This window comes from Numida meleagris, chromosome Z (assembly GCF_002078875.1).
Source record: "Numida meleagris isolate 19003 breed g44 Domestic line chromosome Z, NumMel1.0, whole genome shotgun sequence".
Taxonomy (NCBI): Eukaryota; Metazoa; Chordata; class Aves; order Galliformes; family Numididae; genus Numida; species Numida meleagris.
In genome coordinates this window covers 20,788,449-20,803,843 of record NC_034438.1, presented here as the reverse complement: position 1 = coordinate 20,803,843, position 15,395 = coordinate 20,788,449, and the positions used below count along the sequence as shown (strand labels likewise).

The 15,395-nt window shown below is 34.5% G+C and overlaps 1 protein-coding gene across 8 annotated transcripts in view; it reads left to right on the top strand.

Annotated features, from left to right (window-relative positions):
* ADAMTS6 (ADAM metallopeptidase with thrombospondin type 1 motif 6) overlaps positions 1-15,395 on the top strand; it is a 175,254-nt gene that overhangs the window by 100,702 nt on the left and 59,157 nt on the right. For all 8 annotated transcript variants that reach the window (XM_021380767.1, XM_021380766.1, XM_021380771.1 and 5 more), the window contains 2 exons: positions 1,271-1,412; positions 12,655-12,762. In XM_021380767.1, coding sequence (XP_021236442.1) covers positions 1,271-1,412; positions 12,655-12,762 — 250 coding nt within the window. The remainder of the gene's footprint in view (positions 1-1,270; positions 1,413-12,654; positions 12,763-15,395) is intronic.

The following is a 15,395-nucleotide window of genomic DNA, read 5'->3' as shown; positions in this document are numbered from 1 at the left end:
GTTGAATATTGAATTAGTTGCTGTTTATTCAGATGTGTCAGTGGTTGGTTGTTTTTGTTTTTCTTCCACAAGGTCTGCTGTTGTATTCTGAGGAAATCAATAAAATAGGGTTAAAATGAGATAATTATTGGTATGTTTAAAGCGGCCTTTTTGTTTTTATCTGCAGATGAAAGATGTAGAAAATTGGAGATCTTCACAAAACAGTGTAGAACATTCACTATTGAAATTATGTTCCTTTGGCAAGGTGCATGGAAAAGATTTGAAAAAAAACATAAGTGCTGGCAAAATTTGTAGGAATGTTGGAAAAAAATTGGAAGTGTTGGCATAAGAATTCTTCAAAAATCCTCACTTATTCACATGTGATTGAGAGTAAAAAAGCATCTGTCCTCTTTTATGCTCACTGACTAAATAAAACTGAATAATTATATTTAGCAAAGTATAAAGTATTCTAAACAAAAGAACTCTTGTCTGCATTTGGCTTTCTTTGTTATTTGTTCCACTACACTAAAATATTGTGGTTGAATATGGGCATACATTGAAAAAAACAGGGACTATAAAAGAATATTTAATTTGATATTTAATATGAAAGTTTTGAAAGAAGATGATCTTAGTTAAATGCAATGGAAAAGATCTTTGGATCCATACAAATTTTTTTTACTCACCCAAGTACAGGTAAATTCTAAGATCCTGAACAATTTTTACTACTGTAACTATTTTATTCTCTCAGATGGAGGAGTATTAATGGATGTTAAGATCCTAGTTCTGTGGACATTTAGTCATGTTGAAATTTAAATGTGTTTTACTTTTATATAAATCAGTGAAGCTGCTTGTATCTGTTATGTTTTAAAGTACTTGCCTATTTGAATGATCAGAAGGATCATTAAGAATTATAAACTTATTTGCTTAATTTGTCTATTTTTCATTCTGTGATCAAATGTAGCTGTTCTTCAATGAAAACAAATAGGAACCTTTAAACAGAATTGAAAATCAGTCTTGAGTGGCTCAGTAATTATCACACTTTTAAAAAGGATAATATATGACCTAAATAAGCATTTTTGTTAATAACTGTGATGAAAAAATATTTTGATCTCTTAATTCCCCCTAATTTCTTTTTTATTTACCATGGGTGTACCATTGTACTGTTTTTTTACTGAAATCATACTTCTTTCACACCCAGAGCTGTTAAAAGTAACAACTAGATACATTATATCATTACTGTGATTTACAGTCAGTAGAATTCCTAATTCCTTTGGTCCTTTATGTTGAACAGTTCGGGCCGTGGTACTTGCCTTGATAATGAGCCTCCCAAGCGTGACTTTCTTTATCCAGCTGTGGCCCCAGGTCAGGTGTATGATGCTGATGAACAATGTCGCTTCCAGTATGGAGCAACATCCCGCCAATGTAAATATGGGGTAAGAAGTCTTAATCCTTATGCTGAGTGTTTTGCTTAGTCATTTGTATATATTCTTTTATGGCATAAATTTTTAGTTAGATGCACTAGTGGGTTATGAATTCCTGACGGCGTTCTATCTGGTACTATCATATATAAGCAAAGGGTACATTCTGATCTTTATGCTGCATCTTTTGCTTGAGTCATTTGTGTGTGTATTTTACACCAAGTTGTGTGAGTAACAGTGAGCTGGAGAAGCATAGTTGAGTATTAGGATAGAAAGGAGCCCAGAACACTTGTACCTGCTCCTTGTAAAGTGTACTAAATAATTTTCACTGATTACAGTTAAATGGGATCACATTCATGCTCTATTAATCTTGAAATATGAAATCTGTTTTGTTGACTTTTCATTTGAAAGCTACATCTTGAAGTTACGTTTGCATTCGTATTCGTCAGGTCTGTTTTATTTTTTGCTGACAATGAGTTTGTTGTTTCTCACAAAGAGCTCTTTTTGATGAGAAGAATAATTGGTTATGGGGACAGAGTTAACATGAAGCTAGATAGAATAGCATAATGAATACCTTAGTGCTAGCAAAGCTTTGGCTGCAGGTATCAGTGTGCAGTATTGAAGGTAAAGAAATTTACAGTAGCAGTAAAAAGCTGCATACTTAATACTTTAGGGCATTATGCAATACATTTAAAAGTATTATTTAAAGAAAATCTTACAGCCCAAAATATGTAATAAAATGATGCAGTCTGTTATGCTTGCTGTTAAATAATCCACTGACAGTAGATAAAAAAAATCTTAAAACGTATCTAATGCTTTGAAAATACAGAGCATTACTAATACTTTAATAATTGGTTATTCATATATAACAATAGTAATGATGAAATTTACTGTTTACTTCTGTAAAGGCTAGCTCCAAAGAAAGTCCATTAAAGGGATAAGTAACCCTTGGGTGGTAAATACAGTATTTCTCTTGGGATGCCTCTTTGGCAGTCAGCATTGTGAAGAGGATTTTAAAAGCTATATGTAGTTGGCTGACTAGCTTGCAGGGATCAAACCTCTCTTGGCCTTTATTGTTCCTCTGTAGGTTCTCACTTTCTAGAACTGTTCTCTAAGGGCCTTGTTTCCTGTCACTACGTCTAAAATTTTTAATCCTTTTCCTTACAAATTCTCACATGCACTCTTTATTTTCAGGCTAAGGAAATCGGTAGGCATTTAACTTGTTATTTATAGCATAGCCTTTAGAGAGACGTTGCATTTGAAAAGGCAGACAATTAGAAGTACTGAAGATGTAGTTAATTATAGGCTCTATGAAGTCTGCTTTCATTTTGTTATAAAGTTTTTTCAGGGAATTCTCCTATACTTCGAAAAAAAGGTTGAAACTAAATTGAAACAATGGTTAAAAGAAGTTAAGTATTCATGTGACATCACTAGTCCTCTGAACTGGTGTAGTATATTGTATGCTGTCTGTGAGCATGACTTACAAGAGTCTCAGAAAAGAGCAAATTCCTATTTTTAACAGTAGAATTTAAACTGTATATATTTCTATATCAGAATATTTCAGAAGCCTGGTAATATCCAGAAATATTATCTGCCATAGCTGTAATGTTCTGAAAATGCCATGGTGATGATTATGATCAAACAGTTTTGAAGTAATAACATTGAAGGGAAAGAACACAGGCGGAAAATTTATTCACACCAGAAGGGCTTTTTCTTAAGAATGAGTATTTAGAACTGAGTAGTGGAACGGGATGGCAATACCGGGGAAAGCTAACTTAAATTTTCTCTTCTACTCTTTCACGATCAAAAGTGAACAGTCGGTACTTTGAATGTTTCTGTTTGAAATAATATTCACATAATGCTATGAACGGTTCATGGATCTCAGTCTAACAAACATACAACTGTCAATGGAAAAACATAATAAAAATCCTTAACTAACAGTGGATCTGATTCATATAATGACTTTTTTCTAGTAGTCAGCCCTTTCTTATTGAAGTGCCTGCTAAAAAAAGGAAGAGGTGTAGCAAGTTTTCCAGCAAGAATGTTTAGTGGTGCAGAAAGAAATTCTGAAACAAGGAATTCCGTAGAAAATTCCTTGCTGTTTCTGCTCGCTCATGATTTTTACTGATTTGTGATAGCAAGATGTGAGAAGAGAAACTGTCAAACTCTCAGGTCAAAGGCAAAAGTTAAAATTCTCCTTTGGGCTCTGATGTAAGTATCAAGATGGCTTTTGTTAACTCAGAAAGTATTCATGGTCTTTGAAATTCTGTCCTAATGTCTTATTAATCTCCAGAAAAACTACCTCTGTTGGCCATCTGGCTTTGATGACTGTCTGTATTCATTGCTTTTTTTCTTGTGTTTCCACATCCGGTCCATTGTATGTTTATTTTAACTGTTTCTTGCTTTTGTTCATAAATTAAGTTCTAAGTCAGCAAAGGTTTTTCTTCATTTAAGTACATGAAGCTTTCTCTCTCACTTAGGAACTTGAAGAGGTGTTTGAATGGTTAAGGTATAAGAACTCAGTTACTGAAGGTACCATAAGACTGCTTTTCCGTGTTTGTTTACTGACAAGAAGTTCTGGAAAGCAGCTCTTTGGTAGTTTAAATGTTATTAGTAGTAGACCTAATGAAACTCTTTGTTTCAGTCACTTAGGAGCAAAACTCTTGCGTTGCAGCTGTTGATCAGATTTTCTTACGTTGTTCAGCACACTGTCAGGCAAGAATTCAAATAGCTGTTTTAGCATATTTATGATTGTTTCCAAATAGATAGGAATTTTCTGATGTCAGATTTGCATTGTTCTTTATGCTTTCAAACAATCTGTGATATAGGAGCAATTTTGTAGAATGGAATTGAAGAAGTATGCAGTTTGAATAAAGCACTGGGAGGTGATGTGACAAGATACTTTAAGATATTTAGGCTGCTACAAATGTAATGCCTTCTTTTTTATGATTTTGCCCCACGACATCAGAGGTGAGTGTTGGTGGTATGGAGTAGAGATGGACTTCCTGCCAGTGTTCTGTTACATTTTGTTGCCGTGTGACAGATGGCAGCAGTGGGGCAGTCTGACAAAATGGCATCTGACATGGAAGTATGTGTGGAGCAAAGGTGTGTCATTGAATTCCTCCGTGTGGAAAATATGGCACCCACTGACATTCATTGATGACTGCTGACAAACCACGTTCTGGATGGTGATGCACAGCTGTCACACCATGAAATGAAGTGCATCTTGATTAGCTCATCTGTGCAAATCAGCAGATTACAACCAGGGAACTATAGACAGAGTTGAATACCAGCTTAAATGCATTGGAATCAGTGGTGACAACATTGAAATATCACAGAGTTTGTGCCAGATGGGTGCCATGAATACTTGCACGGGAAAAGAAAAAACGCTGTATGCAGATCTGCCGGGATCTATTGAGCCAATACAAGGCTGAAGGTTTCATTTTCCTTGACAGTTTTATTACTGGTGTTGAGACATGGTGTCACTACTCCAAGCTGGAGTCAAAATGGCAGTTCATGCAGTGGTGACATGTGAATTCCTGAGCTGAAGAAAAAATTCAGTATGCAGCCCTCAGGGGTAAAGTGATGTGCACTGTGTTTTGGGATAGGAAAGAGGTGATTCTTCTCAATTTCCTGAAACCTGGATGACCCATCAACTCTGACCACTACATGATGCAGACTAAGTTGAAATATTGAACTTCCAGAGTGAGGCCAGAGAATATGACAACCTTTCTCTTGCAATGCAATAACACTAGGGCCTATATCACGGAGCCATATGATAGTCTTGGCTGGACTGTCCTACCACACCCACCATATAGTCTGGATTTGGCAGCTTCTGACTTTAAACTGTTCAGACCATTTAAAGATGGATTGCATGGGCAATATTTTCCTAGCAACACTGCCATCAGAGCATCTGTGAAACAGTAGGTCACCTCCACTGGTGCAGATTTTTACAAGAAAGGCATGCAGACTCCTGTTCATTGCTGCTGAAAATGCATAGCTCATGGTGGTGACTGTGTTGAAGAAGAGTGTTTCGTAGCTGAGAATTTTCTCTATCAAGGACCATTATTGTGCTCTTCGTATCCGTTGTGGTTTTGATGGAATTAAATAGGAGGCATTACTTTTGGGGTGACCTACATGCTTCATTCTTAAGATGAACTTTCAGATACAGGAGAGTCTCAAATTTTTGATTTTCTGTGAGTTAAATTGTACTGATGGAAAATTCACCGTATACTCATGGCATGTAGCTTTTTCCTAAAGGCGATGCATGCTTTCAGGTATCTTAGTAGTTAGTGTTCGGGGAGATTTTGAGGGTGTTAGGAAGAATGCAAGTTCCTCCAAGATGACGCAGTCTGAATTCTCCTCTCCTGACGGTGAAGTGTGACTCAGTTATCCCGTACTCTGTGTGCCACGTGCCCTGGTAGTTCAGAAACATATTGAATCATTTTATTCAAATGAGTGCAAAAAGAACTTCTTTTGTTGACTCCTAACCGTCCTCACGTTTGTGCATCTGCATAGTTGGTTCTTGGCTGTCTCTGGGTTAACTCAGGAAGGAATTCCAGTCTTGACTTTGAATTTCTCTGTTTTACGAGTTTAAATAATATCTGTAATATGCCTGACTGTAACTTGCAGATTTTGTGGTTCATAATAATGTTTTGCTTTGGACCTGGTCCCCACATTTTTAGGACAGGAGCTAAAACCTCATATATTTTAACAGCAGTTAATATTTTATGCATATGATTGATTTTGCTGTGGTGCATTTTATGATCTGAGAAGCTCTTGGGTGCTAGCGTGAATTTCAGAGATAGTGCTTAACAATCCTCTGGCAAATTTTTTCCATTTTATGCTTTTCCACCTTCACTGGTGTCATTAAGTATGTGGAATAGAAGGATAATGAGACAGATGCTACTTCGAGTACATGGCTTTGCTCAAATCAGCTGAACTTTCTATTTGTTTTTCATACTAGAGTTTAACGCATCAGGTAATATATTCTAGTTTATGACAGGTGGATCTCTTCTTTGTCATAATCTTATATAATCTTACAGTTTAAAAGTCAAATACTTACTTTTATTCACATTTTATAACTGCATTTTGAGGCACTGATGAAGTTCCAACTATGAACTTACTGCTTCTAAACAGGAAGAATGAAGATACTTTCTCAAAATAAGACATTGTCTCCTGGCTTCTGTTGATACCCTTGCTTTAGTTGTCTCTAGAAAGAGGCAGAATAGTGTAACTCAGTTAGATTGAGCAAAACAAAACAACATTTATCTGGTGAGCTATCTTTCCAATCCAGGAAAGTAAACAAATTGCCATACACAGTAGTTCTGCAATAGTTCTTCTAGGACAAAGCAGCATGAATTATAGTTCACCCTTGTGATTATGTGATGCAAATTTTAATGTTAATAAATTTTGTTAACTACTGATATGATTTACTCCACATAAATAAATTAAAAATAGCTATTTAGCATGACCTGGGGCTTTTATAAATAGGTGAAAGCACATTCCCGAAGCTATTTTTTTCCAGAAAGGAAATACAGAGATGTACCTTCACACTAGACTACCATTTCCCTTCTTTTCTCTCTCGTGTTCATACCGTTACAAATATTGTGCAGTTAGTTGAACTCATGAGCAATACTGTCTCACTACTAAGTGACTTTTTTCCCACCCGGCTTTATATTTCACACCATGGCTAAGTTGCTTTTTATTCAGTGCTTGTTAGCAATGCAGAAGTAGTTCAGTCGTGCTGACTTACATGGCATTGCTCACAAATTGCAGTTTTAATATGTGCAGGAGTAGAGGAATTGAGAATGTCATCTTAATATTCTTTCTTATCAAGCTTTCCATTATTCTCTATTTTGTAAGGTTTTGTCTTCAAAGTGCAAAACCTCTAATCAGTATTAAAAGTCTTTTGCATTTAGAATGATGAAAGTTTTGAACTTTTCCTATGTAAGGACTAACAGGATTGTGCTGTAAATAAGAACATTTGAAACACTTTCAGCTTCATTCTTAAAAAGAATCCTTAAGATTAGGATATGTACAGGGAGATTCCAAAAGCTTTCCTCTTCCTGAATCATAAGGTGGTTTTACATCATTGTTTAATCTTAAAAAAAGTTCCCACAGTACTGCCACCACGATACGGTCTTTTTTTTCTTCTTTCCTATGACTGTCTTACCTCCACACTCTCGCTCTCTTTCTCCCTCTTTTTGTCTCTTTCCTTTATTTTCTCTCTCTCAGAAGAGACACAGCACAAACATACGTGGATCTTATTAAAGCTATTTAAAAAGGGCAAAGGGTAGCCAATTATCAAAGCAGGATTAGTGTCTTAGAGGTTACAAGAAGCAATAGTGAGACTCTGGGTACTGCAGTGTGGTTTGGATAATGATGGGAAGGGCTGCATGGGTTTCAGTGGGAAGATGCTACTTGAAGGTGATTGACCTTTTGGGGCTTCTGTAATTTCCATGAGGTTCACATAAGCACCCAATGTTTAGGAAAGTAAGCTGGTAACATAGTACAAACGTACAACTTAGGGTACAGATTTTATTTCACATTCTTTCAGCATGCTGTTATTCATAACATGCTGCACCACTTAATGAGCATTTGGTAGCAGAGCACTAAAATGGTAACTTTTGGGTGCTTATCTGAACTAAATTTGTATTTGAACCTTCTGAAGCTCACCCATAATATAATCAGCCTTCTAGTTTTGAGTGTGTTGCCATCAGAATTTCAGCAGTGAGGCTGGAAATACTCTGGGCTGATACTTTGAGTATCTGAATTGTAAGTTATAATTTAAGCAGATCATTTTTATGCTGTATTTTAGCAAATGCTCATCAAGAGGTGCAGCATATTATAGATGAAATACACTGAAGAAACATAAAATTCTGGTTAACATTTTTAAACTTCATGAAAAAAACGAGTCCCTAGATTCCTGGAGTTTAATATGCATTTCGAGTATGAAACCCCAAAATTATCATAGTTCAGTATGCATTGTAAATGTATTTTATATCTTATTTTTTTTTGCCTTAGGGGCCAAACTGCTAACTTCTGTTGGAGGCTTAATGTTGAACATTAAGAACAGAACAGCACAGCAAGTTGACCTTTGCTCATATTACTGAGTTTTCATTGTGCTGTATTGTTACAATTTATGATGATTACGATATAGGATGCTTAGATGTTACATAATTTGCTATGCTTATATGTAACTCTGCATGACACAAGAGAAAGAGGCTCCATCATTGATAACACCTAGGCAAAAGGAAGATAATTTGATTTGCTGTTTTTTTTCTCTAGATTGGTTCAGCTTTGTTTAATTTACTGCAAATACAAGCATCCGAATTCCAAACTGAAGTCATGGAGCCCTAAGATACACCGTTACAGGTTGTCATCTATCTTGTCTTGATCTTGTGAGAGGCCTCAGCTTCAGTTTATGTTTCCTGGATTTTTGAACACTGTCCCTTGTTTCCTGTACAAATTAATAACTACTAAATACACACATGGAGTCTGACGTTGAGATCATTGAAGAATTTTCAGATTATGCTTCTTTTTGTTAGTTTCAGTAAACTATTCTCACAACTTAGTGTTCACAACAGATCTGTTAACCTCATATTATTTACACCAACAAAGAAAAGGCTACCCTAAAAGGCCATCACCTTATATTGGTGGGTGAGTGTGTACTTGTGCACGTGTTAGGAAAAGCAGTATTCTTTCTGCTAATGATTTTTGGCCTGACATTTCCAGGGTGGTTTCCCGTAGGTTTTTCAGCCTGACTTATTAAAAACACCTGCTTAGAGATATTACAGTATGATAGTGGTAATAAGGAAATACTTCAAATCTGTAATTATTAATCTGAGGCAATATGAGGTAGAAGGTTGATAGGAAGAACAGAAAATGTTGTCCATCTTAGTAAGATATTCTTTCTTTTCAAAATTATCTGAAAATAAAGAAGATGTAGCCATAGCCATAATGAACATGGTATAATCCTACCCCCATTTAATGGAATAAGAGCACAGATTAGTTTTGTCATTTCTTTTCAGATCTCTTGTTGTTAAATCACTATTCATGTTATTTTTCATTTCATATATAAGGTGATAGAAAATGTACATTAAATTCTACTCCTTCTCTTAAATGCGGTACACCTGGGGAAATTAAATAACCTTTTAAATAAATGTGTATAGTTTCTTTTAAAAGAAAATGCAGAAATATATTCTTTATTTTCTTGTTTTAGTATAAATTAATTCTACAAATTGACACATTATGTAATTTTAGTTTACAAGTTGTCTGTATTTAGCATAGTTTTCCTTAAGGATATATTCTTAGGTTCTTAAGATTTGAATGTCTGGCCCTGAACAGAACTCCTTTCTGATTTAAGCAGTGTTTTTTGCTTAAATGTTAGTAGTGTGATACAGACAGTAGTCAATTTGAATTTCTTTCAGTTTGTCTTTGAAGAATTTGCTGAGAAAAACTCTTGCTGAAATTGAGGACTAATAAGGACTAACAGACCACGTCAGCAACAATATCTGGTTGTGATACAGTTTTTCTCATGTTATCTCCCAAAACAATTTAGGAAAAAGGAAAATATTTTTCTTATTTTATGAAGTAGGGAAGTGAGCAAACTTGTTTAAAATAATTTTGCAAACACATAAATTAATTATTAAAATAAATTTGAAGGCTGTATCTATTAGCTCACACAGTTCAACTGATTATTTACTTGGAATTAAAATGTTTGGGAGTATTTGTTAAATATTCTCCTTTTTGGAGACAGTAGCCTGGTGATGAAATACATGTTTTAATTATTACTTCCTTTTCTGTGTTAATATTGATGGTGGATTTGTGTAGGTATATCAAAAGTGAAATTCTACAAGTAAAATACGGAGCACAAACCAGAATTTTGGATTCAAATTGCCCTGAGATGTAGAAGTTTTCAAAATACAGCTAGTTATCCAGATACGATTTTTTTTTTTCTATCTGTGTTGGGCTGGTTGAAATCTTCATGTCCTAATACCCTTGAATTTTTGATATTCTGAACATTGATCGAAACTTCTTAAAGTCAATACAGGCATTAATTTAAACCCTTGAAGTTGATTTGTTTCAAGATGAGTACAGGATCACACATACAGCCATCACAGTCTGACACTTTTAATTGTAGTCTGACGATGTAAGTCATACACAGAACAGATGAGCAATTAAATTACAAAAAAAAAAAAAAAGACATAATCACAAGAGCACTTCATAATGTGTTTAAAAGGAACTTCTTTTAAATTCTCACTTTGAAATATATACTGGATTGAATTTTAGATCCTTGGTTGATTTAGATTAGGTTTTGATTTGGCGTTGAATTTTAAAACAATTTAATGGTTATAAAATTCATAATCAAAGGAATTATTCGGAAATTTTTGTGGTATTTTCTGTGATTTCCCTGTTTGATCTTTTAGACCATGTATTTGTGATTGTATGTCTCAGTCTGAAGAAGTTACAACCATAGTGGCAAAAGCATTTTATTTAGAGATTTAAGTAAATACTTATCATGTTTTAATTTCTTCGGTGAAAAATAAATTCAGGATTGGAAAGCAAGGTAGTTCTTCATTGGCAGCAGGTATGATTTTACCTGGGACAGTATTTCTAACGAGAGGTTCAAGAATGTCTGTTCTCATATGTTTTCATAGAGCTACTTACCAAATGGGAGTTGATGCATAATTTAATGTAACTAATTGGCCAAATTGTCAAATGTTCAGTGGAAATTCTCCTTCATTACTTATTTCTCATAACTTTAGTGCATTCTAAGATGGTATATTTTTAATGGATTTTTTAAAAGATGGCTTGCTTCTACCCATCATGAAACTAAATGCACAGTATATTTCTATCCTACAAGAGTGACACAACCTGATTTTAAATTTAGAAAATAATTCTGCATTATTCAAGAGAAGCATGTACTTTTGAACTGTTGTGGCTGCCAGGTAATAATGTTTAAAACCATTACTGTATGCAGTACAATGCAAGAAACATGAATCTTAGGGAAAATCTTAACTGTTGTTCCAACTGAGATTCACAGAAAAGCCTAGGTGCCTGTTACTCATTCATTTCCTCAGATAAACAGTAAATTTAAGGTGGAACTAGGTGGGATTCTAGTAAGCTTAATTTACTCATACTGTCTTTTCCTTTTTTCTCTTTGTACCAAGATTCAGCCTAATAATCTATACAGGAATTATTTTGGGGGATGATTTTAAGCAGATGTTTAATAAAATGCAATAGTAATGACTATCACAAGGTCATTTGAAAGATCTGAATATCTTTCAAATTTTCAAAAATACTTTGGAAGTATCTATAAGCAGGTTGTTAGGTCTTATTGAGATCTCAAAGGAATACAACAAAAATTATCATGCAAAAATTATCAGTTATTATAAAAGCAAGTAACTTCTAATTCCGTTCTACATGCATAGCTCAAGTGAAGGGCAATTGAAGTGCCCATGGAGATTTCCCAGGTCATTAGCCAACTTTGGATTGTGCCCTGCATTATGAATTTCAACCCCACATATTTAATAATGAATCTGTAATGTCAGTAGAAGTTGACTTAAATGGGTATATGCACAAAATCACATGAGAAAATACTGTAGGAGAAAAGATTACTGGAAAAACTGTTTAATGCTGACAGTGGAGGAAATTAGATAGGCTAAATTATTTATGAAATATCAACCACAAATCTAAAATACTTAAAATATGTTAATATTGTAAATATGTACTGTTTTAGCATGTGTTCCAGAAAAGGATTGCAAGTAATCCAAACTCAGAAGCCTTTCAGTTTAAGCTGAAGGAAACAAATTTTGCTGGTTCAAGTTTAAGCATTAACAGTGTCTTTCCTTTTACCATAATCCTTTAAGTCAGATGATGTTAGTAATGGAGACCCTACAGCATGTTTTTTACAGTAGAGTTTTACAATAGCACTAAAATGTAAATATAAAATAAATACGCTGCTCAGATGAAACAGCTATGACAAAACCTTACGTGCATAGCAGGTGAGGAAGATCAGTTTTTTGTAGTCTACAAAAGTTTGATGCTTCCAGAATTTTTGTGGCACAGTATCTGTATTTAGAATATGGTGACTATTACATTGGTACAAGTATTTTACAACGCCCTAGACGTATTTCTCTAGCCAAATTGTTGTAGTATGTTCAAAACAAAATCTTGTGTATGTGTTTGTATGAAGACTTGAAACAATTTTAGGCTGCTACTCTGATCAACTTGCTTCTGCCTTCTTTCCTAGGAAGTGTGTAGAGAGCTCTGGTGTCTCAGCAAAAGTAACCGCTGTGTTACCAACAGTATTCCAGCAGCTGAAGGTACTCTTTGCCAAACAGGAAGCATTGAAAAGGGGGTGAGTACAAGTAACTCACTGTTCAGAGAGGTAATTTATTGTTTGGGGATTACAGGAAGGAAGAACTAGAAAATTAAAGTCCTTATGTTCAACTAAGAGTTTAAAAAGGGAGAGATCTGAATACAGTAGCATGTAACTGCCTTGCAAAATTTATTTAATAATTTTATATGTATGTATAATACAATAAAACTACAGAATTTTATTTCCTGAATTAAAAAAAAAAACAACCAACAACAAACTATTACGCAGTCTCTCTTTATTTTCTGAGTTATTTCTGTAAAAACTCTGTTATTTTCATCTTTATAAAATTTTCAGAACTTTACCAAAAGGGTTGTTAAAATGCTAGGTCTTTCATGGACTCTAAAAATGTGTAGCAGATCTAGAGCCTGAATTCTGTTATTCTCATAGGAGATAAAAGAATCTGTGTTCCTTCAGACACTAGGTGAATCATAGAAGCATATAGAAAAAGGATTGTCTTACTAAAAGTGGTTTCTGAAAGTCCATATTTCCCAGTGACCAATCTGTTCTGACTTTGAATTATTTAATATTGCATAACTGTGTAGCTTTGAAGAGCTTTGCTCTTCTACCTAACAGAAAATTACCAAAAGTCAGTGTTGCGGCATATGAATCTAGTACTACTGAATCTGTCTGAACATGTGAATTTTGATTTTCAAGCACTGAATATATTTCAGTAGTTTCAGACAAAATTCTGAAAGTAAATTTTAAATTAAGAATAGTAATGGAGTTTTTCTCTATTGCATGGGAAAATGTATACAGATCTTAGAGGAGTGAAAAATAATTTGATCTTTAATTTACAGGTTTTGTACTGGAAAGAAAAGTTAATTCCATTTGCCAATTCCCAAGATAAAAATTGCATTTTATGCAAGTTTTTACAAGATGATGACAGCTTATTATATCAAACAGTTTCTAGTATCTCTTTGAGTGTTGCTGCATCTGTCGTTAAGATTTACTGCTCCAGATTGGATTTTTTCCTAACAAGGACTGTTATCATCTGTTCTCTGTTCTGATTCTTGCCATGCTCACTAGGCTAGTTTCAACAAAGATTACACCACATTTTGACTTGCAATCAGATGTTTAAATAGAATGAAAGCTTTTGGGCAGCTGTCACAGTTTATTAATCCTTGCTGATGGTTTCCTTCAGGGCCCATGATCTAGCACCATTGTGATGACTTTTCCATGCCGAGTTTGGAAATATTGGTAAACTATGTTAAATACATTCATTGAAGAGGTCATTTTAAAAAAATAGAGCTAGCCAATGAAAATAGAGAGACCTTCACATTTTACTTAAAATGTTACCTTTTATTAGAGTAATAGAAAATGCTAGGAGCCTTATTCTTAAATCAACAGTCTAGGTTTATTTTGGAACCACCACTCCTTGTCAGCGACAAGGAGCAATTTACCTCAATTTATATTTTTCAAACCATTTAAACTACAGTGGAGAAGTCAAGATGTTTTAAGACAGTGACTGTGTCCATTTGCCAGAGGCTTTAATCAATTTGCTCTCTACAAAACATCTCCAGTCAGTAGTATCTTCTCTCTTCAGATTGTAGAGAGAAGTGTGGGAATCAGTATTATTGTACAAAGCTAAACTGTTTGTGCCCTTAAACAGCAGAGAATTGCAGCTATATACTTCAAAGTTTCCTGTAAATTAATAGTTCCTGTTAGCAAATAAACAGAAAACACTGAGTTCTTTCCAAGTATGTAGTTCTCTTCACCACATGCTAAGGAGAAAATAATAGGTTACAATAACACTTTATTATTATAGTAACATTTATATTGCAGTCACGCCTAAGGGCCACAACCAAATTAGGCCCTATTTTGCTGGGCACTGTCCAAATATATAATAAATGACATTCCCCATTGAAAAGACCTAGCAAGATCCCAGAGTACTTTATCGTATTTAGAGGATCAATTTCTGCTTTTAGTTGCACTGATGTAAATTCTGTCTAACTATTAACTCAAGGCAAAATTTGATCATTTGATGATGGAGTGTGCATTAATATCTTATTGGCAGAGTTAGGAGGGATTTCTAGAAAAAAAATTGCCTAACACTTTATTATAATCCTTCTTGAAGTTGCTTATATAAATGTGCCAAACTTTAACTCTTTGGGTTGAAAGGCAGTAGATGTCTGCATAAGCCTGAAGATTTTTAGAGTTTTTTCCATAAGTTATTCAGCTGTTTCTGCATAAAAGGAAATAGAACAGTGTGGTGTTTTTTTTGCTGCTGACAGACCATCTGTTCTGTAACACCTTGAAGCTTTGGTGAAGGGACTGGATTCAAAAAGGTATACTTTTCCCAAATCTTGCAGTAATCATTTCAAGTATAGATGGAGCTTCTCTCTTGTCTCACATCGTTGTATAAACCCATACTAAATATGTAAACAAGGGGCATATGGGCAAAACGAGAAAACACAGTGTGCTGAAAGAACAGTTTGAATACCTGGATTATGTAGTAGTCTAAATTCAAGTTATTATTGGAAATCAATTTTCCATGCAAAATAACTGTAGAAATTACTGATTGAAAATCCATTGTTATAGCTGAGATGAAAAATGTATATTGAATTCACCTTTTTTTTTCTGTGTTTGTAAAATGATATAAGTTTTCCTCTGCA